At 45.1% G+C, this 27108-nt stretch overlaps 1 protein-coding gene across 1 annotated transcript; it reads left to right on the top strand.

Annotated features, from left to right (window-relative positions):
* On the top strand, nucleotides 1-23121 carry pfkmb (phosphofructokinase, muscle b). Its single transcript, XM_029775311.1, has 22 exons — nucleotides 1-254; nucleotides 7259-7332; nucleotides 8742-8819; nucleotides 9292-9481; nucleotides 9960-10125; nucleotides 10226-10270; nucleotides 10373-10481; nucleotides 10645-10740; nucleotides 10960-11052; nucleotides 11229-11354; nucleotides 11491-11555; nucleotides 11645-11708; nucleotides 11850-11996; nucleotides 12191-12261; nucleotides 12412-12499; nucleotides 12682-12834; nucleotides 13519-13683; nucleotides 13798-13859; nucleotides 13961-14072; nucleotides 14213-14312; nucleotides 21471-21576; nucleotides 22268-23121. Exons 1-22 carry the CDS (start codon nucleotides 176-178, stop codon nucleotides 22419-22421), a joined length of 2343 nt encoding a protein of 780 aa, XP_029631171.1. The 5' UTR covers nucleotides 1-175; the 3' UTR covers nucleotides 22422-23121.
* Nucleotides 23122-27108: the final 3987 nt, after the last annotated feature.

The raw sequence follows: 27108 nt of genomic DNA, 5'->3' as shown, positions 1-27108 counted from the left end.
GTCCCATCCAGTCACTTTCCCAGTCAGGCAAGCAGGGAGAGTGAGGGGAGAGGAGAGAGACATTCTACTGCACTATACCATACACTATAACAGCAGGGCTACCAGGATCAAGGCTAATTCTTCTCTGCTGTCTTTTCCTTCCTTCCCTTATCTGGTCACAGGCAGTTCCAGGATCATGGCACACCCTAAAGACCACAGCAAGATGGGCATCGGCCGCTCCATCGCCGTGCTGACCTCTGGAGGCGATGCCCAGGGTAAGTGGGGCTGGGCGGACCAGGGCAGGTGGGTGCCAAAGGACTGTTCGGGGGAAGCATCAGTTACAGGGGCAGACAGTCCAAGGGAGGGCAGACAACCCAGAGGCTTGTTGGTAATCAGCAGGTGGCTGAGCCGGGCCAGAGTTATATAGGTCTGTGGGAAGAGTTCCCATGTGGGGGCAGCAAACAATGAGATATTACTTTAAGTCAACAATTCCCATAATTCCCATTCATGCTCAGAGCTTGTCAATGAATTTGGAGTAGGGAAACAGTGGAGTGTAGAAAGGTAAAGTAAGAAGTGATTTCTAAACATAATTTGTGTTGTCTGAAGTTATGGCTGGAATTCAAGTGTGATGCATAGACTGACTGGACTACAGAAATGCATACATTTTTGTTGACAGTCAGATGAGTCACAGCACATATACCGTACCGTAGCTCAACTAATAGAAAACATGCCTCTTATTTGTGTGGTTTGAAATTCAACTGTGTTGACGTTTTGTTTTCAGTCACAGTTCCAGTCACACAGTTTGCCACAGCCACCACCACGGCCGAATAAACTGTAATGATTGTGGAGTTCTGACATTAAAAGTTCATATCGTGTTGGTGGCTGTGATATCACATTATTGAACATATGAGACGTCTTATATGGCACGTTAGCTTCACATAGAGACCCCTTCTCTCGGTTGTCGCTGAGATATCTTATCAAGTTCAAAACAGGGTAACGTGAAGTCCTCCATCCGAGGAGGTTGCCAGGGTCACCAGAGCATTTGCAGTGGGTGTGTCACAATCTCTCCTTCCTTTTGAAGTGTGCACTCTTTCACTACTCCCCCCAAATGTAAAATCATTGGATGGGTGTAGGCATGGGTAGAGGGAGTTTCCTTATACCAATCATTTTGTTTCAAATCGAGGAAGGATGGTGAACATGCGCACACTTTTGGAGAAAGGAAAGATTATTGGGATGCACCCAACAGTCTTCCACCTGACCTTTAACTGGATGATGAATACCTCCCCTTTGACCTTTTGGGATGTCTGCCACTGACCCCACATGACCTTCTGATTGGAGCCTGTGTCAGGGAGCTGTCTGCCTGTCTGAACTTTACATCATTATGGAGCTGTCTGCCAACAACTAAGTGGCTCTAGTTGGTTAGCTGCTTTTCAGGGTTCTCTCCGTGTTCTCTCTTTTATTTCAGGTTTTTTCTTTCTTGTCTTCTTCCCATATTCTGTACATACACCCTGGCTACTCTGTCCTTTAAATATTCACCCATATCTTTCTCTTTCCCTCTATTTACCTCTCCCTCCCGCTGTCTCTCTTTCCCTCTCGTTCCTTCTCGTCTCTCTGTATTTTTTGAAGTGGTGCTAATTTTAGAGGCGTGACCTTTGTCATATGACATGGAGAGGAGGAGGAGGAGGAGATAAGTGGGCCGCCCTATCCCTCCCTTATATCCCTCCTCAATCCTCTTCCTCCTCTTCCACCTAAACCTTTTTCTCCCTCCATCATGTTGAAAGGGGAGACACTCTTGGCACCTCAATACTATCCACATGTGTTGCCCTTTAGAGTGGAGCTGGTGTGTTGAGACAGTGAGCTAGTTACATTTCCTGTCTTCCCTGTCTGCCCTACCCACCCGGTCTGCCCTACCCACCCACCCGGTCTGCCCTACCCACCCACCCTGTCCGCCCTACCCACCCACCCTGTCCGCCCTACCCACCCACCCGGTCCGCCCTGCCCTACCCACCCGGTCTGCCCTACCCACCCACCCGGTCTGCCCTACCCACCCACCCGGTCTGCCCTACCCACCCACCCTGTCCGCCCTACCCACCCACCCTGTCCGCCCTACCCACCCACCCGGTCCGCCCTGCCCTACCCACCCGGTCTGCCCTACCCACCCACCCGGTCTGCCCTACCCACCCACCCTGTCTGCCCTACCCACCCACCCTGTCTGCCCTACCCACCCACCCGGTCTGCCCTACCCACCCACCCTGTCTGCCCTACCCACCCACCCGGTCTGCCCTACCCACCCACCCGGTCTGCCCTACCCACCCACCCTGTCCGCCCTACCCACCCACCCTGTCCGCCCTACCCACCCACCCGGTCTGCCCTGCCCTACCCACCCGGTCTGCCCTACCCACCCACCCGGTCTACCCTACCCACCCACCCTGTCTACCCTACCCACCCACCCTGTCTGCCCTACCCACCCACCCTGTCTGCCCTACCATACCTGTCGCCCCTGTCTGCCCTTTCAGTTCCCTGCTAGTTTACTGACACAGACACACAGGCAGTTGCAACTACATGCCCAGGAGAGCTTGAAAGTGTTGCATTGTCATCCCAACTGTGTGGATGTGACAGGTGTGCTCTTCATTATTCCACTATGCTATGCTATGCTATGCTATGCTACGCTATGGTTCCCCATCAGCCATACATCCTGACCATGTGAATTCACAATAAAAAACTCTGGACCCTAGTACATAATTATTATTATGAACTGGTATATGTACACATTACAATTTTTTGTTCAGCAAAATCACTAAAATGAGACAATGAATCTGTTAAAGGTCCAATGCAGCTGTTCTGTTTTTATCTCAATATCAAATCATTTCTGGGTAACAATTAAGTACCTTACTGTGATTGTTTTCAATTAAAATTGTAAAAAAAAAAGAAACAAAAATAGCTTCTTAGAAAACAGAAATTTCCCAAGCAAGAATTTTGCTAGTACTGTCTGGAAGTGGTCTGAGTGGGGAGAGGAAAACCAAAAATTTGCTGTTATTGGGTGCGTTCATAAATTCACTCTGGTTATCTACTCCGATTTCCGAGCACTCTTGTCTGAGTGTGCCAGAGCGCAGAATAACGCGCAACACCCGTTGAGTATGCGCAACACCCGTTGAGTGTCAGTAAACGTCGGCATAAAAATGAATTAAATTGTTGCCAGCAGCACAGTTACAGTCACTAACACTCTAGATAAAATTAAAACCGCCTGACCAGCTCTTCTACGGTGATTTAAAATAGTCAGAGTGAGGTTTCTCTCATTTGTGTCTGGAAGTAGCTAGCAAGCTAACCAACTTTAGACAGTTATCTTGGTTGCTTGACTGCCGCTGTGAGGTCAGAACGCTCGGATCAACCCTACTCCTCAGCCAGAGCGTCCAGTGTGCGCTCTGAACGCTCCGAGATCGAAATGCTCAGAATTTATGAACAGGCAATCTGACAACGCTCTGAATTTCTGAACGACCCAAAGCACACTCTGACACACTGGAGGCAATTTACGAACACACCCATTGGCTGAGAGGTTTGGAATTCTCTTTCTTATTTGTCTATTAACTAATTCACTGCATGGTGATGTCACCATAGAAGGCCAAACTACATCCCACCAAAACATGCTGAAATTTCAGGTGGTCTATTCAAACAGCTCTTACACTAAAAGGGCATTATCTTAATTTTCAGAATTTCACAGTATTATTCCAAAATCATAAATATCTATAAAACCCAGGAAAATCTTTTGACTGCACTGGGTCTGTAAGAATGAAGTGATACAGTGGAGAGATATACTATATATACAAAAGTATGTGGACACCCCTTCAAATTAGTGGATTTGGCTATTTCAGCCACACCCGTTGCTGACAGGTATATAAAATTGAACACACAGCCATGCAATCTCTATAGACAAACATTGGCAGTAGAATGCCTTACTGAAGAGCTCAGTGACTTTCAATGTGGCACCGTCATAGGATGCCACCTTTCAGTTTGTCAAATTTCCGGCCTGCTAGAGCTGCCCCGGTCAACTGTAAGTGCTGTTATTGTGAAGTGGAAACGTCTAGGAGCAACAACGACTTAGCAGCGAAGTGGTAGGCCACACAAGGTCACCCAGGCGGGATCGCCGTGTGCTGAAGAATGTAGCACGTAACATGTGTCTGTCCTCGTTTGCAACACTCACAACCGAGTTCCGCCTCTGGAGCAATGTCAGCACAAGAACTGTTCGTCGGGAGCTTCATGAAATGGGTTTCCATGGCCGAGCAGCCGCACACAAGCCTAAAATTGCAATGCCAAGCGTCGGCTGGAGGGGCGTAAAGCTCGCCGCCATTGGACTTTGGAGCAGCGGAAACACGTTCTCCGGAGTGATGAATCACGCTTCACCATCTGGCAGTCCAACGGACTAATCTGGGCTTGGCAGATGCCAGGAGAACGCTACCTTCCAACTGTAAAGTTTGGTGGAGAAGGACTAATGAGTTGGTGCTGTTTTTCATTGTTCAGGTTAGGTCCCTTAGTTCCAGTGAAGGGAAATCTTAATGCTACAGCATACAATGACATTCTAGTTGATTCTGTGTTTCCAACTTTGTGTCAACAGTTTGGGGAAGGCACTTTACTGTTTCAGCATGACAATTCCCCTGTGCATAAAACGAGTTCCATACAGAAATGGTTTGTCAAGATCAGTGTGGAAGAACTTGATTGGCCTGCACAAAGCCCTGACCTCAACCCCATCAAACACCTTTGGGATGAATTGGAACACCGACTGCGAGCCAGGCCTAATCGCCCAACATCAGTGTTCTGCCTCACTAATGCTCTTGTGGCTGAATGGAAGCAAGTCCCTGCAGCAATGTTCCAACATCTAGTGGAAAGCCTTCCCAGAAGAGTGGGGGCTGTTATAGCAGCAAAGGGGAACCAACTTCATTATAATGCCCATGATTTTGGAATGAGATGTTCGCTGAGCAGGTATCCACATACTTTTGGTCATATATTGTAGTTTCTAACGGGCATACAAGCCATTGTGATGGTTTACCTTAACCTTCGTCTGGGGTTCTGACCTGTTATGATGAAGTGTAAGTACACTGAACAAAAATATGAACGCAACATGTAAAGTGTTGGTTTCATGAGCTGAACAAAAAAAGATCTCAAACATCTTCCATATTCACAAAAACCTTATTTTCTCTCAAATGTTGTGCACAAATGTGTTTACATCCCTGTTAGGGAGCATTTCTCCTTTGCCAAGATAATCCATCCACCTGACAGGTGTGGCATATCAAGAAGCCGATTTAACAGCATAATCATTACACCTATGAACCTTGTGCTGGGGACTTTAGAATGTGCAGTTGTGTCACACAACAATGCCACAGATTCCTCAAGTTTTGAGGGAGCGTGCAATTGGCATGCTTACTACACGAATGTCCACCAGAGCTGTTGCCAGAGAATTGAATGTTAATTTCTCTACCATAAGCCACCTCCAATGTCGTTTTAGAGAATTTGGCAGTACGTCCAACCAGCCTCACAACCGCAGACCACATGTAACCATGCCAGCCCAGGACCTCCACATCCAGCTTCTTCACCAGCGAGATCGTCTGAGATCAGCCACCCGAACACCTGATGAAACTGTGGGTTTGCACAACCAAAGAATTTCTGCACAAACTGTCAGAAACCGTCAAAGGGAAGCTCATCTGAGTGCTCGTTGTCCTCACCAGGGTCTTGACCTGAGGGTGAGCGGTTTGCTGAGCGGTTTGCTGAGCGGTTTGCTGATGTCAACATTGTGAACAGAGTGCCCCATGGTGGCGATGGGGTTATGATATGGGCAGGCCTAAGCTACAGACAACGAACCCAATTGCATTTTAACAAAGGCAATTTGAATGCAGAGAGATAACGTGATGAGATCCTGAGGCCCATTGTCATGCTATTAAGCTGCTGCTATCACCTCATGTTTCAGCATGATAATGCATGGCCATGTCGCAAGGATCTGTACACAATTCTTTTAAGCTGAAAATGTTCCAGTTCTTCCATGGCCTGCATACTCACCAGACATATCACCCATTGAGCGTGTTTGGCATGCTCTGGATCGATGTGTATGACAGCGTGTTCCAATTCCCACCAATATCCAGCAACTTGATACAGCCATTGAAGAGGAGTGTGACAACATTCCACAGGTCACAATCAACAGCCTGATCAACTCCATGCGAAGGAGATGTTTCACGCTGCAGGAGGCAAATTGTGGTCACAAGAAATACTGACTGGTTTTCTGATCCACACCCCTACCTTTTTTTTAAGGTATCTGTGACCAATAGATGCATATCTGTATTCCCAGTCATGTGAAATAAATATTTGAAATTGTTGTATGTAGCCTGTTTAGCTTCCATCTAAACCAGTCACTCAGGGAGGGACTAATCTGGCTGGCCTCTGGTGTTTCAAATCAAATCAAAATGTATTTGTCACATGCTTCATAAACAACAGGTGGAGACAAACGATGAAATTACTTACGGGTCCTTTTCCAAAAATGCAGAGTTAAAGATACAAATAGAAATAGTGACACAATAAATAAATACACAGTGAATAACAATAACAAGTCAAAATAAAATGGCTATATACAGGGAGTACCAGTACAGAGTCGATGTGCAGGGGTACAAGGTAACTGAGCTGTAGCAGCAGCGTGTGTGAAAGTATGTGTGAGTGTGTGGCGTCTCTATGCATGTGTGTGCATGTTATTAGTGTGTGTGTCTGTTGGGCTGTCTGTTTGTCAGTATGTGTGAGTGTGTGGTTAGAGTCCAGTGTGTGTGTGCATAGAGTCAGTGCAAGACAATTAGTTCAAAAAAGGGTCAATGCAGGTAGTCCAGGTAGCCATTTGATTAATTATTTAGCAGTCTTGTTTAGCAGTCTTATAGCTTGGGGGAAGAAGCTGTTCAGAGTCCTGTTGGTTCCAGACTTGGGGCACTGGTACCATTTGTCATGCAGTAGCAGAAAGAGTCTAGGTTCTTCCTCTGACACCGCTTGGTATAGAGGTCCTGGATGGCAGGGAGCTCAGCCCCACCCTCTGTAGCGGCTTGCGGGTCGAGTGCCCTGCAGTTGCGGTACCAAGCGGTGATTCAGCCAGTCAAGTTGGCTGCATCCCCTATATAATCATTAATATGTTAAGTTTGTAGCACACAGCATGCTAACTTAATCATAGCAGCTACACTGTGTTGTGTGTCATAGTTCAAAACCACCTGTGCAGGTGGGACTGTGTCAGTGATGTTTTAACAGCCACACTGTGCTGCAGGTATGAATGCTGCTGTGAGGGCCACAGTCAGAGTGGGCATCTACACTGGGGCCAAAGTCTACTTCGTTCATGAGGTTAGTACCTGACTTGTATCCCCCCCCATCTCATCAACCATTTTATATTACCCATTAGTCTATAACTATTACTATTCCCCTTTTCTGATTATTATAGTCTACAGCAATCAAGGCATTCCTAGTCGATCCCCAAACATTTCTGTAGAAAAGCCAACAATATAAAGGGATTTTTTTTGTATTTATTTTTTTGATCTCATGGCGGTAGGTGCACTTGATTCAGAAGCCCTGCGCACCGGGAAGGCAAAGTGTTCCCATTTTGAACCATTTCATTCAAACTCAGCTTACCCGGCAGACAGAGAGATCTGTGCTGGCCAATCTTGTAGCTCAAATTACAGTGCCTACAGCTTCCACGACCCAGTCCATAGCAAAGTTTGATACTAGCCTACATTACATTTTCTTTAACTTTTAAATCCATGACCAGAGAGAAACTGTCAAAGACTACAGCTAAGAGCTGCTGTTTTTATGAGTGAATTCATGTCAGTTTTTATTCAGCACTGTCAATACTGTTTTAATTCAACACTATTACAAAACATAAAATGTGTGGAAAACTGTCTAGACTTCCGGGATACTCAAATCAGTATGATATGTTATGTTTGGTATGGTTACGTTAGACAGATGGTTACTCAAGTCAAAAGTGAAAGTAGGGTGGCTGGATAGGTGTATAATGCGAACGTCTAGCAACCCGAAGGTTGTGAGTTTGAATCTCATCACGGTAATTTTAGCATTTTAGCTAATTAGCAACTTTTCAACTACTTACTACTTTTTAGCTACTTTGTAACTATTTAGCTAAGCCTTCCCCGAGCCTTAACCCTTTTAGCTAACCCTTCACTTATCCACATCCTTAACCCTTTAAGCTAACTCCTAAACTTAACCCTAACCTTAACCCTAGCCTAGCTAACATTAGCCACCTAGCTAGAGTTTGTAACATATCATACGTTTTGCAAATGTGTAACATATAGTACGTTTTTCAAATTTGTAATATCATTTAACATTTAACATTTAAGTCATTTAGCAGACGCTCTTATATTGTATGATGTGTAAATTCGTAATATATGATATGAATTATAATTCATAACATATCATACGAAATAGGTGGTGGACATCCACAAATTAATACACACCATACGAAATGTAACATATCTTACTAAATGGAGTATCTTGGATTTACAAATAGAATAATACAAAATCCATGATTAGAGGGGACAGGATGTAAACCAACAGAGCTACGGACAGCAAGGCCTGCATCTGAGAAAGGTGATCTGGAATGAGCCTCTTACAAACTCATATTCCTTTTTCCTTGCCTGTTACCTTACCGTAAAGATCTGTCAGCTAAGCCACCTCAGTTACCTTGGGTTTCACCTTAGATCCTCCCGTAACTGTGAGTGACAGGTTTGTGTGTTCGTCTCCAGGGTTACCAGGGTTTGGTGGATGGAGGTGACAATATCAAACCTGCCACCTGGGAGAGTGTGTCTATGATGCTGCAGCTGGTGAGCACACATACAGTATACACACACACACGTGTACACAGGCACACACACACACACACACACTTTATCAAATTACCTCCCCCCTCACTCTCCTTTAGTTTCTGACCAAATGTGACCTTTCAGTGAAAAGGGTGGGATCCATCCTGTGTAACATGAACTGGTCCTAGATCAGTGACCCTCTAGTCAGTAGGAGCTAGTCAAATGCCAGGGTTCACTGGATTTAATGGGCTTCAGAATGATAGGCTGGGGTTTCACCTCCCTCCTTTCCTCCACTTCCCTTCCTCCTTCCCTCCCCCTTGGTCTCTCTCCTTCTTGCTCTCTCTCTCTCTGACACACACTATTCCTGAACCACAATCTCTCTCATCCCTCTCTGCCTATATCCCACATCCTGTCCTTCTCTACTTCCTCCTCCATCTCTCCCTCTTATTTAGCCCAACTGAATGTGTTCTGTTGGCATGTTGTCTCGTCTCAGGGTGGCACTGTGATTGGCAGTGCCCGCTGTATGGACTTCAAAGAGAAGTGGGGGCGTCTGAAGGCCGCCTGCAACTTGGTCAAACTGGGCATCACCAACCTGTGTGTGATCGGTGGTGACGGTAGCTTGACTGGTGCTAACCAGTTCCGTACAGAGTGGAGCGAGCTGCTGGCTGACCTGACCAAACAGGGTGAGATACCTAGGCCACCAACAAGACTACATTACCAAGCACCCTTCACTCCAAAGCACCCAACTATCATAAAACCTAATTTAACCCACTACACTTACGTAACTCTCCCAGTCACTTTTTAGATTATCCTAAGAGGGGGGATTAGGTTATTATTCATTATGATCTTAAAGCCAAAAATGATCCTAGATCAGCACTACTAGTCATAGACAATTTGTGAATACTGGCCCAAGCATCTGTACAGTCTTTGAAATATGTGGCTCCTTATACTGTAATTTAATGCCTCCTTGTGGACCCAAGTAATTTATCCAAAGCAACTTAGAATAGTGCTTGCATACAGTTTGAAATGGGTGGCCCCAGCAGGAATTGAACCCACGACCACAGCGTTGCAAGGGCCCTTCTCTATCAACTGAGCCACATAGGACTACAAGTAGTGCATTAAATGTGAGAGCTGACTGCTAGTTTGTGTGTCCACCACCAGGTAAGATAACGGCGGAGGAGGCTAAGCGTTCTTCTCACCTCAACATCGTGGGCATGGTGGGCTCTATAGACAATGACTTCTGTGGCACTGACATGACCATTGGCACTGACTCCGCCCTGCACCGCATCATAGAGGTGGTGGACGCCATAACGACTACTGCACAGAGGTACACACACACACACACCAATATTAAGTCATTTGTAAGCATCAGTAAATCATGATTTTGGGGGGGGATTCTTGACTTTTTCACATATTTCTGTTGACAGTCACCAGAGGACCTTTATCCTGGAGGTGATGGGCAGACACTGTGGGTGAGTGCCTGACTGTGTGTGCATGCGTGTGTGTGTGTATCTGTGCGCACGTGTGTCTGTGCGTGCTTGTGTATGTATTAACATTGCTGTCTGTCCTCACAGCTACCTGGCCCTGGTGACTGCTCTGGCCTGCGGTGCTGACTGGGTGTTCATCCCAGAGATGCCCCCAGAGGACAACTGGGAGGAACATCTGTGCAAAAGACTGATTGCGGTACCACACCTCCTCTCCTGCTCCCTCTATCCCTCCATCCTTCTATCCCTTCCCCACCTCTTCTGATTGAGCCTCTATCTCTTTGTCCCTCTCCCTGGTTTTCTCTCTCTCTTCCTCATATAATAACACACGAAACAACGTTCTCTCTCCGTCTCTCTCTCAGCAAAGGGAGCGTGGTTCTCGTCTGAACGTCATCATCATGGCAGAGGGAGCCCAGGACCGTAAGCAGAAACCCATCACCTGTGACCAAGTCAAAAATGTGAGCGATGGCATTACACAGTCAATTGAAGTTGTCCCTAACCACTGAAACAGGCAGTGTCCCAAACGGCACCCTATTGCCCCAGCCAAAGTCCGATATGTTTCATCCCCCTAATGGTAAAGGTTATAAGGGGCTAGGGTAATATCACCTTTGATCAATTGTCTCGCTCTGATCTGACAGAGGACTGATGCTGTAATCTCTCTGTGTCACTCTGTACAGCTGGTATCCAAGAAACTTGGCTTCGACACCCGTTCCACCATCCTGGGGCACGTACAGAGAGGTGGCACCCCCTCTGCTTTCGACAGGATCCTGGTAATCCATCTGTCTATCACCACTTTGTGTCTGTTAATCCGTCTGTCTGTGCCGGTATTGTTTTTACTCTGTTGTCTACTCTTTCTTGACCTTCAGGGTCATTTACATAGCGTCTATAATGTTCCTGCTATGATAATCAATCCTTCATTCATTCATTCTCTCCCTCCGTCCCCCAGGGTAGCAGGATGGGTGTGGAGGCTGTAATGGCTCTGTTGGAGGCCACCCCAGAAACCCCAGCCTGTGTTGTCAGTCTTTCTGGGAACATTGCCATCAGGCTGCCGCTTATGGAGTGTGTCCAAGTTGTGAGCTATACACCTATGCCACATCAAACTGCATTATTTCCTCTCTTATTGCTGAGAAAGCATATTATCGACATCGTCTTTTAAAATGTCTTCCTCTCTCTATTGCCCCCCCCCCCTCTCTCTCTCACTCTCTCAGACTAAAGATGTGACCGTAGCCATGGCTGAGGGGAGATTTCAAGATGCTGTGAATCTCAGGGGAAAGTGAGCCTTTTATTTTGCCTATTTTTTTTTCCTTCTTCATTTGGACTTTGTAGTGAGATGAAAACCATTGGTCATTTTCTTGTTTGTAGGAGCTTTCAGAATAACTGGAACACATACAAAATGCTGGCTCACTTGTCCCCTCCAGAAGTGAAGGTGAGTAACTGTATCATTTTCATCAGGTTCTTTTTCTTGCTATCTTGGTCTGATATTTGGGCAACCTGGTTGCACATTTGAAGGCGTTATAGGGTTGCACCCAAAATACATCCTCTCTCTGTCTTGTTCTCCCCCTCTCAGAGCAACATCAATATTGCCATTGTAAATGTGGGCGCCCCCTGTGCTGGGATGAATGCAGCAGTGCGTTCAGCTGTCAGGACTGGTCTCATCCAGGGACACCAGATGCTGGCTGTACACGATGGCTTTGATGGCCTGTCAAACGGACAGGTGGGACATTCCACCAGGAAAGATGCCCCTGAGGATTTCTTGTAGTGGACAACTTGTATGTTATTTTACATCTGATCAGATGAATGGCATCATCAGGAGCATCAGTTCATTGCCAAGTTGAGCTCCACCTGCACAACTCAACACGAATAACACACACACACACACCATACTAATCTCTCTTTCCTCTTCCCCAGATTCAACCTATCACTTGGGCTGAAGTGGGTGGATGGACTGGGAAGGGAGGGTCCAATCTCGGTACCAAGAGGTGAGACATCTCCACAGAGCACACGCACCAATGCGTAGGGCCAGGGAAAGCTCACAGTCGTGTGTTTAGGAGGAACCCAGGGTCCTACTAAGAACAACAGAAACCTCTATTGATATTTAACTCTCAATGTTTCTCCTCTCTGGTGTGTAGACAACTGCCAGGTAAAAACATTGAGCAAATCAGCCTGAACATTGCCAAGTTCAACATCCATTCTCTGATCATCATCGGAGGCTTTGAGGTGAGGATCGAGGGGTTCGTTCAGAGAGTATTCGGATGGTACACTGGTCCACTGTCCAATCATTATTGATTGAATATATTCAGTGATCATAAGCACAACAATTAAAAACGAGTATCATGAATATTGTCTTGTCTGTTGATGCCTAGTCCAGATATACATGGTATTGTGTGTCTCCTTGTCAGGCGTATCTGGGTGGTCTGGAGCTGGTAACAGCCAGGGAGAAGTACGAGGAGCTGTGTATCCCCATGGTGATCATTCCCGCCACCGTCTCCAACAATGTTCCCGGATCAGACTTCAGCATCGGCGCTGACACTGCCCTCAACACCATCACCACGGTAAGACAAACACACATGAAGGATTCAAACATTTCAAAGGACAAAGATATCTGGATGGATATGAAAAGCACCTTCTCCGTACAGCAAGGCTGCCCATGACCGCTGACACAGAGCATTACCTTGTTAGCTACTTTGCCTTTGTCCTATGCAAGCCTGCATTCTGAAGGCCACGTACAGTCAGCCTATGTACATGGGCGAGACTCCCAAATATCAGCACCACAAGTTTGCACTGATAACTAAGGCTGTTCAGGCGTGACACATGGAGATGGTATTTCAGTAACTTAGCAACAAAAGGTCTGCCCCATGTAGGAGTCAAAAGAGGTAGCCTACTTCCAAAATATGCACCTCCCTCCGGCCTTCCCCACAACAACAATATTTGGCATATTTGGGATACAAGAAAACACCTTATTATCAAACTAGCCTCCTCTGACAGGAGAATGTTTGGGACACACACACACTTTTACCTTTTAGCAGACACTCTTATCCAGAGCAATAAGGGTTAAGTGCCTTTCTCAAGGACACATCAACAGATTTTTTAACTAGTTGCTCTGGGATTCAAACCAATGACCTTTTTGTTACTGGCCCAACACTCTTAACTGCTATGCTAACTGCTAGGCTACCTGTCTAACATATGAAAATACCCAGATACACATCCCTCCTCATACTAGCCTTTCTTTCTGTCAGACTTGCGACAGGATCAAGCAGTCTGCTGCTGGCACCAAGAGGAGAGTGTTCATCATTGAGACCATGGGGGGATACTGCGGCTACCTGGCAACCATGGCTGGCTTGTCATCTGGGGCTGACGCTGCCTACATTTACGAAGAGCCTTTCCATATCCGTGACCTGGAGGTCAGGGGGCACACTGACAGAATAACAAAGATGGATGGATGCTGTGTTATATTTCAAACACAAAAAATGAGGACATTGGGATGTTGAATCATCTGTTGTATTGTTTTGTTGCAGCTGAACGTGGAGCATCTGATAGAAAAGATGAAGACCTCAGTGAAGAGAGGTCTCATTCTCAGGTAGATGTGCTCTCCTCAAAAACACATCCTTGTCTGATATCCCTCAGACATTATCGTTCTCTTGTTTCTCTTGTTACCGCAAATCCTCCTCCTGCCCACAGGAACTCTAATGCCAACGACAACTATACCACACAGTTCCTCTTCAACCTGTACTCAGAGGAGGGCAAGGGCACGTTCGACTGCAGGATGAACATCCTGGGACACATGCAGCAGGTCTGATGGACACTTCTTCTAACTGTTTAATGGGCTCAACTCTAAACCTGTAGTAATATAAGGAATCAGTTCATCTATATATTCATATGGAAATACATCTCTCTCACCATCTCTCTCTCTTTCTCTTTGCTCACCACCAGGGTGGAACCCCCACTCCCTTCGACAGGAATTTTGGCACCAAGATGGGAGCCAAGTCTGTCCTGTGGCTGACTGACAAGCTGAAGGAGTGCTACAGACACGGTGAGGATCATTTCGTATTTACTGCAAAGCAGCAGCTACTCTTCCTGGGGTCCACACAAAACATGAAACATAATACAGAACACTAATAGACAAGAACAGCTCAAGGACAGAACTACATCAATTAAAAAAGAAAGGCACATGTAGCCTACATATCAATACCAAAACATACACACAAACTATCGAGGTCAAATAGATGAGAGGTGTTGTGCCGTGAGGTGTTGCTTTATCTGTTTTTTGAAACCAGGTTTGCTGTTCATTTGAGCAATATGAGATTAAACAGATTTCCGTGCAATAATGGCTCCATATAATACTGTACGCTTTCTTGAATTTGTTTTGGATTTGGGGGACTGTGAAAAGACCCCTGGTGGCATGTCTGGTGGGGTAAGTGTGTGTGTCAGAGCTGTGTGTAAGTTGACTATGCAAACAATTTGGGATTTTCAACACATTCATGTAGCTTATAAAAAAGAAGAAGTGATGCAGTCAGTCTCTCCTCAACTCTTTGCCAAGAGAGACTGGCATGCATAGTATTTATATCAGCCTTTTGATTACAATGAAGAGCAAGACGTGCCACTCTGTTCTGGGCCAGCTGCAGCTTAACTAGGTCTTTCCTTGCAGCACTTGACCACACAACTGGACAATAATCAAGATAAGACAAAACTAGAGCCTGCATCTCCCCATCTTTCCAACCATTGAATCTATATGTTTTGACCATGACCATTTACAATCTAAGGTAACGCCACGTAATTTAGTCTCCTCAACAGACACACCATTCATAACCAAATTCAGCTGAGGTCTAGAACTTAGGGAATGCATTGTACAAAATACAATGCTCTTAATTTTAGAGATGTTCAGGACCAGTTTATGACTGGCCACCCATTTCAAAACAGACTGCAACTCTTTGTTAAGGTTTTCAGTGACTTCATTAGCTGTGGTTGCTGATGCGTATATGGTTGAATCATCATCATACATGGACACACATGCTTTGTTTAATGCCAGTGGTAGCTCATTGGTAAAGATAGACAAAAGTAGAGGGACGAGAGAGTTGCCCTAAGGAACACCACCCTTTATGTGTTTGACATTAGAGAAGCTTCCATTAAAGAAAACCCTTTGAGTTATATTAGATACATAGCTCTGAATCCACGATAAGGCAGAGTTTGAAAAACCATAACACATATGTTTTTTTCAACAACAGGTTTTGGTCAATCATATCAAAGGCTCCACTGAAATCTAACAGTCCAGCTCCAACAATCTTTTTATTATCAGTTTCTTTCAATCAATCATCAGTCATTTGTGTCAGTGCAGTACATGTTGAGTGCCTTCTTTATAAGCATGCTGAAAGTCTGTTAGTAATTTGTTTACAGAGAAATAGCATTGAATTTGGTCAAACACAATTCTTTCCAACAGTTTGCTAAGAGCTGGCAGCAAGCTTATAGGTCTGCTGTTAGAACCAGTAAAGGCCACTTTAACACTCTTGGGTAGAGGAATTAATTTGGAGGAAAAATACTTTCCTCTAGGCTCAGATTAAAGATATGACAGATAGGAGTGGCTATAGTCAGCTACCATCCTCAGTAACTATCCATCTAAGTTGTCAATGCCAGGAGGTTTGTCATTATTGATCGTTTACAATAATTTTCCACCTCTCCCACACTAACTTTGCAAAATTCAAATTTGCAATGTTTTTCTTTCATTATTCGTTTTTTATGCATGAATACGACGGCTCACTGTTCGATGTTGGCATTTCCTGCTTAAGTTTGCCCACTTTGTCAATGAAGTAATCATTAAAAGAATTGGCAACATCAAATGGCTTTGTGATGAATAAGCCATCTGATTCGATTAAAAGTTGGTTGAATTTGTCTTTTTCCCATCATTTCATTTACAGTACTCCAAAGTTTTTTATACCGTCATTCTTTATATCATTGATCTTGGCTTCATAATACAGTTTCTTCTTTTTTTCTTGTTTAGTCACATCATTTCTCAAGGTCAGCCAGTCAGACGTGCAGCCAGACGTATTAGCCACTCCTGTTGCCCCATCTCTTTCAACCATACCGTTTTTCAGTTCCTCATCTGTCACGCTTGTCGTTGGAAATGGAGGACCAAAACGCAGCAGGCATGCGGTTGTTCATTTTGAACATTTATTAAATCAAAACGAACACTCCAAAACAACAAAACGAAAACCACGAACAACAAAACAGTCTGGCAAAGCATAAGGCTTACACACAGAACAATCTCCCACAAAATACAAGACAAACACAGCCAACTAATATAGGACTTCCAATCAAAGGCAACACCAAACAGCTGCCTTCAATTGGAAGTCCAACCCCAATTAACTCAACATAGAACCACCCACACTAGACTAAACATAGAAATACATGAAGACCAAACAGTGCCCAAAAACCCCCCAAAAACCCCGGAATACTTATTCAAACACCCTTTTAACCAACACACCACCCTGAACCACATAAAACAAATACCCTCTGCCACGTCCTGACCAAACTACAATACTAATGAACCCTTATACTGGCCAGGACGTGACAGTACCCCCCCCTTAAAGGTGCTAACCCCGGAAGCACCTTAAAAACAAAAAACAAAAAAACAACAACCCCAAACAACAAAACAAATTTCCCCTCTACTAAAAGGGAGGGAAGGGAGGGTGGCTGCCGTCAACGACGGCACTGTGCTACACCCCCCCTCCCCAACCCACCTATATTAGGAGGTGGCTCCGGTTCTGGCCGTTCCGGGCAGTCGGGCCACTCTGGCAGTTCAGGGGCAGTCTGGCCAGTCTGGCAACTCAGGGCAGTCTGGCCAGTCTGGCAGCTCGGGGCAGTCTGGCAGCTCGGGACAGTCTGGGCAGTCTGGCAGTTCGGGACAGTCTGGGCAGTCTGGCAGTTCGGGACAGTCTGGGCAGTCCGGCAGTTCGGGACAGTCTGGGCAGTCTGGCAGTTCGGGACAGTCTGGGCAGTCCGGCAGTTCGGGACAGTCTGGGCAGTCCGGCAGTTCGGGACAGTCTGGGCAGTCCGGCAGTTCGGGACAGTCTGGGCAGTCCGGCAATTCGGGACAGTCTGGGCAGTCCGGCAGTTCAGGGCAGTTTGGGCAGTCCGGCAGTTCAGGGCAGTCTGGCCACTCCGGCAGTTCAGGGCAGTCTGGCCACTCCGGCAGTTCAGGGCAGTCTGGCCACTCCGGCAGTTCAGGGCACTCTGGCAGTTCAGGGCAGTCTGGCCACTCCGGCAGTTCAGGGCAGTCTGGCCACTCCGGCAGTTCAGGGCAGTCTGGCCACTCCGGCAGTTCAGGGCAGTCTGGCCACTCCGGCAGTTCAGGGCAGTCTGGCCACTCCGGCAGTTCAGCGCAGTCTGGCCACTCCGGCAGTTCAGGGCAGTCTGGCCACTCCGGCAGTTCAGCGCAGTCTGGCCACTCCGGCGACTGTTGACTGGCGGGCAGCTCTGACGACTGTTGACTGGCGGGCAGCTCTGACAACTGTTGACTGGCGGGCAGCTCCGACGACTGTTGACTGGCGGGCAGCTCTGACGACTGTTGACTGGCGGGCAGCCCTGGTGATGGTTGACTGGCGGGCAGCTCTGACGACTGTTGACTGGCGGGCAGCACTGACGACTGTTGACTGGCGGGCAGATCTGGTGACTGTTGACTGGCGGGCAGCACTGACGACTGTTGACTGGCGGGCAGATCTGGTGACTGTTGACTGGCGGGCAGCTCTGGTGACTGTTGACTGGCGGGCTGACGCACTATAATCCTGGTGCGTGGTGCTGGTACCGGATATGCCAGCTTGGGAACATGCACCTCTAGGCTAGTGCGTGGAGCGGGAACAGGATATATAGGACCATGGAGGCTTACTGGCGGTCTCGAGCTTAAACCTGGCATCGCCCTTTCTGGCTGAATGCCTACTACCCCCTGGTAACTGCGGGGCGCTGGTATAGCGCGTACTGGCCTAAAAACACTTGGCCTCGCCATAACACCCATTACCCCGAAGCATAAGACCTGTCCATTAACTGGCCTCCGAGAAACAGTCCGGGGATTTGGCCTGGGGCTCCAAACTTGCCCCGCCAAACTACCCATATGCCCCCCCCAAAAAAATTCTTGGGGTTGCCTCTCGGGTTTAATCGCCAGTCGTGTTCCTCGGTAGCATTCCCGGTCTTTGCTCCATTTCCTCCATGTATCCAATCCAAATTCCCTCTGCTCCTTCCTCTGCTGCTTGGTCCTTTGGTGGTGGGAGATTCTGTCACGCTTGTCGTTGGAAATGGAGGACCAAAACGCAGCAGGCATGCGGTTGTTCATTTTGAACATTTATTAAATCAAAACGAACACTCCAAAACAACAAAACAAAAACCACGAACAACAAAACAGTCTGGCAAAGCATAAGGCTTACACACAGAACAATCTCCCACAAAATACAAGACAAACACAGCCAACTAATATAGGACTTCCAATCAAAGGCAACACCAAACAGCTGCCTTCAATTGGAAGTCCAACCCCAATTAACTCAACATAGAACCACCCACACTAGACTAAACATAGAAATACATGAAGACCAAACAGTGCCCAAAAACCCCGGAATACTTATTCAAACACCCTTTTAACCAACACACCACCCTGAACCACATAAAACAAATACCCTCTGCCACGTCCTGACCAAACTACAATACTAATTAACCCTTATACTGGCCAGGACGTGACATCATCAGTCCAGTTCTAACTGCATGTTTATCAATAATAGGAAGAAGCAATTTAATAAATGCATAAAGTGCAGCGTCTAAATGCTCCTTATTAATCACATCAGACAAACAAATATTTTTAACATCATCCACATAAAGAGTCACAGCAAAATATTTTGTATGCTCTCTTGTACACTATTTTCAAATCAAATCAAAGTTTATTTGTCACGTGCACCGAATACAACAGGTGTAGACCTTACACTGAAATGCTTACTTACAGGCTCTAACCAATAGTGCATAAAAGGTGTTAGGTGAACAATAGGTAAGTAAAGAAATAAAACAACAGTAAAAAGACAGGCTATATACAGTAGCGAGGTTATAGAAGTAGCGAGGCTACATACAGACACCGGTTAGTCAGGCTGATTGAGGTAGTATGTACATGTAGATATGGTTAAAGTCACTATGCATATATGATGAACAGAGAGTAGCAGTAGCGTAAAAGAGGGGTTGGTGGGTGGCGGGTGGCGGGACACAATGCAGATAGCCCGGTTAGCCAATGTGCGGGAGCACTGGTTGGTCGGCCCAATTGAGGTAGTATGTATATTAATGTATAGTTAAAGTGACTATGCATATATGATAAACAGAAAGTAGCAGCAGCGTAAAAGAGGGGTTGGTGGGTGGTGGGTGGCGTGGTGGTAGGGCACAATGCAAATAGTCCGGGTAGCCATTTCATTACCTGTTCAGGAGTCTTATGGCTTGGGGGTAAAAACTGTTGAGAAGCCTTTTTGTCCTAGACTTGGCACTCCGGTACCACTTGCCATGCGGTAGTAGAGAGAACAGTCTATGACTGGGGTGGCTGGGGGTCTTTGACAATTTTTAGGGCCTTCCTCTGACACCACCTGGTGTAGAGGTCCTGGATGGCAGGCAGCTTAGCCCCAGTGATGTCTTGGGCTGTACGCACTACCCTCTGTAGTGCCTTGCGGTCAGAGGCCGAGCAATTGCCGTACCAGGCAGTGATGCAACCAGTCAGGATGCTCTTAATGTTGCAGCTGTAGAACCTTTTGAGGATCTCAGGACCCATGCCAAATCTTTTTAGTTTCCTGAGGGGGAAAAGGCTTTGTCGTGCCCTCTTCACGTCTGTGTTGGTGTGTTTGGACCATTCTAGTTTGTTGTTGATGTGGACACCAAGGAACTTAAAGCTCTCAACCTGCTCCACTACAGCCCTGTCGATGAGAATGGGGGCGTGCTCGGTCCTCCTTTTCCTGTAGTCCACAATAATTTCCTTAGTCTTGGTTACGTTGAGGGATAGGTTGTTATTCTGGCACCACCCGGCCAGGTCTCTGACCTCCTCCCTATAGGCTGTCTCGTCATTGTCGGTGATCAGGCCTACCACTGTTGTGTCATCTGCACGCACCCCTGTGGAGCTCTAGTGTTGAGGATCAGCGTGGCAGATCTGTTGCTACCTACCCTCACCACCTGGGGGCGGCCTGTCAGGAAGTCCAGGATCCAGTTGCAGAGGGAGGTGTTTAGTCCCAGGATCCTTAGCTTAGTGATGAGCTTTGAGGGTACTATGGTGTTGAACGCTGAGTTGTAGTTAATGAATAGCATTCTCACGTAAGTGTTCCTTTTGTCCAGGTGGGAAAGGGCAGTGTGGAGTGCAATAGAGATTGCATCATCTGTGGATCTGTTTGGGCGGCATGCAAATTGGAGTGGGTCTAGGGTTTCTGGGATAATGGTGTTGATGTGAGCCATTACCTACCTTTCAAAGCATTTCATGGCTAGGCCCAGCTTTTGGAACTTTGGCTTTCCTGGATATAGCCTCAATTTTGTGATCACTGTATCCAATCGGTACAGCTTTGGTACAAAGTTATACAGTATTAGTAAAAATGTGATCTATACATGTGGATGATCCTGTCCCTGTAGTGTTTGTAAAACACCCTGGTAGGCTGATTACTAACCTGAAACAGATTACAGGCACTGATTACAGTGAGAAGCTTCCTCTTGAGCAGACAGCTTGATGAAAACCAATAAATATTCAGGTCCCAACAAACTTTTCAAAACAACAAAACGAGCTCTCCCTTGTTCAACAGGAAGTGGTTCCACACTCCCGTCTAGAACCAAATGTCTTTAAGCTGATGGAAATAACTTAATTCCTTCAATCACCTAGAGCGAATTACTGTCTCCGGGGGGATGATGATGTAAACAATTACATTGATGGAAGCCACAATATATCTGCAATATTAAAGCTGATCTAACGACTAAAAATAAATTTTTCAAAAAGCAAATAACTCTTCCTTGCTTTCATCAACAAGCACAATGCCCTCTTCTGTGCCCACTACCCTTGGCCTGGTCCTAGATGGGTGTTTTATCCAACTCCTCTGACTATTGTTGTCCTGCTATAAGAGATGAGCTGGATAAAGCCCATACAGACAGGTCTAGGACCAGCCAGGCTACTGCCCTCCTATGTTGATGCTTGCCCTCTTTGTGTCCCCAGGTCGTATCTTTGCTAACACACCAGATTCTGCCTGTGTGCTGGGCATGAAAAGGAGATCCCTGATCTTCCAACCCCTGGCTTCCCTCAAGGAAGACACTGACTTTGAGTAAGTCCTAATCCTCCCTCTGTTTCCACACCTCCTTCTCTTTCTCTCCTCCTTCTCTTTCTCCCCTCCTCTTTCTTGTTTGTGACTCTTCATTGTGTGTTCCACATTGAGTTCAGCTGTGTTTTAATGATGAGCAGTGGTAGGTAAGTGCTGTTGTTTGTAAGTATGTGTCACGACTTCCGCCGAAGTCGGTCCCTCTCCTTGTTCGGGCGGCGTTCGGCGGTCGATGTCACCGGCCTTCTAGCCATCGCCGATCCATTTTTCATTTTCCATTTGTTTTGTCTTTGTCTTACACACCTGGTTTCAATTCCCCAATTACTTGTTCATTATTTAACCCTCTGTTTTCCCCATGGTTTTTGTGAGTAATTGTTTATTGTATTGCGGTCCGTATTTGTGGCCTTGTATTTATACGACGTGTATTGTTATATTATTGAGTAAAATTGCTTTCATTACTCATATCTGCTGTCCTGAGCCTAACTCATCTCACCAGCTACACACAGACGCATTACAGTATGTGTCAATCCAATCAGAACCATTGAACCAGCCCAGGTTCCTTCTATCATTTATCTTATTATTCTTCTTCTGTTTCCGGTTTTCTTTTTCTGATCCCACTGTTATTCTCCTCCTCCTTCACACTCCCCCATTCTACCACCCTTTCCCCTCACTCCATGCTTCTCTCCTCCCTCCACAGGCACCGTATCCCAAAGACTGAGTGGTGGCTGAAGCTGAGGCCCATTCTGAAGATCCTGGCCAGGTATGAAGCTGTGGAAATAGACACCTCTGAGGCGGCTACCATGGAGCACATCATCAAGAAGACAGGCGAAATCAAGGGGGGCAAAATGTAAACAAACCAAATAAACACACACAACCTCACATAAACACATACATACACACCCTTAGTCTTGCACCTAGACCCGCCCGCACTTATGAAAAGAAAGGAACCTGAGGATCTGTCTTTTTCAGCCATCTATTTCCTGTGTGAGGGGTGCAAAATCCACTTTTTCAGCCATCTATTTCCTGTGTGAGGGGTGCAAAATCCACTTGTCACTTAAATCTGGCTGGACTGATTGCTTTCATTTTAATCCTGTGACTCTTTCATACTCTTGCTTGTGCCTGTCGTTTTTACCCCATTAACATTACGACCGTGGAAATGTTTGTAATGACCTGTCAAACACATCCCGGTAATGGCTGAAAGGGGCTCAATGGAAAACATTGTATTTCCGTTGAATCTAGAAGAACGCTAAACTTTGTCTGAGACTAAACGCATAGTCTCAACACTTGCATCACAAGAAAGAGAAGAAAGATAACTTTATTTTGATTGGTGTACATTTTGTGCGGCACTGAAAACAGTTATAATTTAATACATTTGAAAAGTTTACAAAAGAGATGCGCTAAAATGAAAGCAATTTCCAAAAAGGAACACTCGGATTATAGAAATACTATGTCTGATCTCGCAAACGATGTAAAGTATGTATAGATAGGTGTAATCTATTCTAAGACATATTGCAATTTGACAATAAATGTAATACCTGAATTCCCACCAAATCCCTGAACTCCATTATTTGTCCTTGCCAGTAAAATTTTTAGGGCTATAATTCAGTCAATATATAATGGATACATTTTTTTCCAAAAGGTTTGGAGTATCTTCATCCATTGTCCAACTGATTGCATTTATTGGAATTGTTTTTAAAACCTTCTAACAATTTTGTTAGTAACTAGTAGTTAGTTGCTAGTAACAGTCAACCATTCAGTCAACTGATGGGTGTATCATGTCAGTACTAGTGGTTATGAGGAAAAGACTGTACATACAGTTTGTTGTGTGGAGCTTTGAACTATCCTACATCACAGAAGTCATTCTGCAGCTGGCAACCCTTCAACAATACTGTGCAGATCTCTCAGCAAAGTCAGAGTCTAACACATCTGAAAACCACAAACACCCACAGTGTTCTGTTTCCTGTGTCTGGTGTACTGCCTTCTCCCCTGTTTGTATGGCAGAACAGTTTAGAACTTAATACTTCTTTCTTCCATTGAAACTGAACTAGGACATGTAATAAACATTCTGTTTAGTTTTCTGGACTATTTAAAATTTGACATGATGAAAGATCATTTCGAAATTTACTATGTTTATTGAAAATAAAAAATATTGAATGTTTAGTGATAAAAGGGTATCAATGAATTGCAAAGAAAATCTAACTCATTTTGTGATGCTTTTTACAACAATAACTTCATTATCTTTTATTAAATTATGCCTAATAGGCTGACTAAGTACAGCCTACCCCAATAATAAAGTTGTTATGCATTTAGTAATTTAATAAATACAAAATGTAAGGTGTGGGTAAAAAGAATGATTCAAGGCTAGATGGTCCTACACTGATTGGTAACAGAGATGATTATGACTGACAGAAGAAATGAAGATTGTAAGTCGCTCTGGATAAGAGCTTCTGCTAAATTACTAAATTGTAAAATGTAGACCGTGGAACCTACTGCAAGTTCCCCTGGTTTCTGATGTATGAATCATGACAGCTCAACCATGACCATTTCCCTATTTACTCTTTCTCCCTTAGCTACAAATGTTACTGAGTGTACCAAAGGAGTGTGTGTACATAATAGTATGTCCTCTTTGCGGGGAATTCAGACCAGAGTTACACGCACGTAAATGGAAATGAATTCCTTTTTATACCCCTTTTCTTTCTAGGGGAGAGTGGGGTCTGTTGAGCCATTTTTTACATTCAGCATCACTCTAACAAAGATATCTACATATATTTCAGGATGTTGTGTATCCCTGGAAATAATCAGAATTCATGTAAACATTACAGTTTTGAAAACATAGCTTGTCCAAAAAAAGTGGTCTCTTGGTGCAACTTACCCTGGGTAAATTGATCCTCCGGACAGGGCGAGTTAAGCCACCTACAAATTTCTGTGCTGAATGAAATATTACCACTACCTTTTTAAAACTATCTTTATTTCCCCAAACACTATTCAACACAATCACAATCGCTGTCTTTTAATCATTTTAAGCATATTTTAACACAGCACCAATGACATTATCTCTCCATCCAAACTCAAATCAAAATGGTGCATATAGCTATATCTGCAGTAACACCTAAAAAAACACTGTACTTTTTAAAATACTTTATCATGGGCCACGCCGTGTTGTTACATCATATCCCAGCAATAATGCTTTGCATTACGCCTGGGAAGAAAACACTTACATTTGCTTAACTTACCCCAAGGCAAACATTTTGACTATATTAGCCCACACAGCTACAAGGATGCATTTTCATGCTAGGTTTAGGACATTGAAGCTTATAAAGACCCCAACTGTTAAAATGATCTACTTTGGTTTAGATACAAGCATCATGAAACCTCTAACACAATAGATGAATTTTACTCGGGCCTAACTTCCTTACCACTCTTCAGACTCCATGAAATTATGACCTCTTCCTAAATATTTGGTCAAATTATACATTTTGTGTATGGTTTGCATGAAACAAGGGTGGCTTAACATACCCCTTTGGCTCAATTTACCCCAGTCTCCCATATGCATATTCTGACATTGAATTTAAAGGGGGCTGAACTTCCTGATTTAGCCTCAGTTTCAATTCTCCTCATTAGAAAATGCATCTGAGAACAATTTGGGTTTTGGAGGCGTGCTTTGGTGTGGGTGTCTCTAGTGTGTGTTTGAAGTGTTTGTACTTTCACTCTGCCAAAACAGTACACAGTTACAGTCTAACCAGGTCTTGTGTCTGGAAGTAGCCTAGACTAGCTAGCAAGCTAGCCAACTTCTTTTGCCAATTAGCTTCAGCTGGCTGGTGTGAGACTGTGGCAAAATTGGTTTGACTTTGGATAGCCTATCTGTGGGGCTAGTCAATAAATTACACAATGTAAATGGGACAATATTTTCATGTTGCACACCTTTTAGTTGTGCAACATGATGCTTTCAATATGTGTATATGCATTTCTAAAATGTATGGTTGGTTTGAGGTTTTTAAGTAATTGAAATGTGGAGCTATTGACATTTTTAAGTAATATTGTGTAATTTACTGATGGTCCATAACTAGCCCCATAGGGAAATCGAATGTCAAACCAAATTGACCGTGGGCATTATGATCTGGCCGCACGCAGCTGCGCTCCGGATTGATGATTACTTGGGCGCTGCCAACTGTGGGCAGGATTTAAAGCCCAACTCACAGAGAAAACTGTTACAATACCCTTCATTCCATGACATACACATTTTTCCTAATTATCGCCAAATCTCCGTTTTGGACCAGACTGACTTTATGACCAAAATGATACCATTTACACTTTGTAGTACATGTTGACACTAAAATAAATGTTTTTGACTCATATCGATGCCACATAGACCGTTTTGAAAACAAGAAGTTGCTTATTACGTTCAGTTGCTCTTAAAGCATGGGGAAACACTAGTGCCAGCCAAATATACGTTTGGGATGGAGACTTATCCACAGGAAGTAGGGGTGCTGAGGGTGCTGCACCCCCTTAAAAATCAGAATAAATGTATATATATCTATATCTATATAATTTTATTTGAGGAAAAAATATTTATTTACAAAAGTAGTGCACTGAGCCTTTACTAGTCCTGTATTAGCGGACCGATATAGCCTTCTGTAGCGTGGGCAAAAAAAATTACAGATTTTCTTCAGTAATTATCAGTTGGAGGGCCATTCAGGCGCACATTTCCTAAGGTCACAAAGGGGCCGTTAAGTCTGAATTGGCCCCTTTGTGACCAAAGGCTGTCACCCAGCTAGTCAAACAAGCTGCAATATTTGATCTGCGGTCGGTAGTTTGTGTTAATCAACGCCTGACCCATTTCAGACACCAGCCAACTTCCTTCCCAGAACATCTGTAGCGTGTTTATGAGAGAGAGCGAGAGAGAGAGAGAGAGAGAGAGAGAGAGAGCATATCCTTAATGAAGCCCATAGATGTGAGGCTATGATGCCCTAAAGACAAGTTCTAAGCGGGCCTTGAAATGTATGTGTAATGTATGTACAGTAGGTGGATGAACGTTGGGTGTACAGTACTTGGATGAACGTTGGGTGTACAGTAGGTGGATGAACGTTGGGTGTACAGTAGGTGGATGAACGTTGGGTTTACAGTAGGTGGATGAACGTTGGGTTTACAGTAGGTGGATGAACGTTGGGTTTACAGTAGCTGTGGATGAACGTTGGGTGTACAGTAGGTGGATGAACGTTGGGTTTACAGTAGGTGGATGAACGTTGGGTTTACAGTAGGTGGATGAACGTTGGGTGTACAGTAGCTGTGGATGAACGTTGGGTGTACAGTAGGTGGATGAACGTTGGGTTTACAGTAGGTGGATGAACGTTGGGTTTACAGTAGGTGGATGAACGTTGGGTGTACAGTAGGTGGATGAACGTTGGGTTTACAGTAGCTGTGGATGAACGTTGGGTGTACAGTAGCTGTGGATGAACGTTGGGTGTACAGTAGGTGGATGAACGTTGGGTGTACAGTAGCTGTGGATGAGAAAGCAAGTGTTTGTAAGCGTAAGAGTGA

Source organism: Salmo trutta, chromosome 14 (genome assembly GCF_901001165.1).
Source record: "Salmo trutta chromosome 14, fSalTru1.1, whole genome shotgun sequence".
Lineage (NCBI taxonomy): Eukaryota > Metazoa > Chordata > Actinopteri > Salmoniformes > Salmonidae > Salmo > Salmo trutta.
The sequence above is the reverse complement of the archived record's forward strand: the minus strand, read 5'-3'. Positions and strand labels throughout refer to the sequence as shown.

Excerpts from the sequence above, each read along its gene's own strand:
- pfkmb (XM_029775311.1), top strand. The coding sequence starts at position 176 with ATGGCACACCCTAAAGACCACAGCAAGATGGGCATCGGCCGCTCCATC. Across the intron at positions 10,482-10,644 it reads TGTGCAAAAGACTGATTGCG|CAAAGGGAGCGTGGTTCTCG; the intron begins GTACCACACCTC and ends TCTCTCTCTCAG. Across the intron at positions 14,313-21,470 it reads GAAGGAGTGCTACAGACACG|GTCGTATCTTTGCTAACACA; the intron begins GTGAGGATCATT and ends TTGTGTCCCCAG.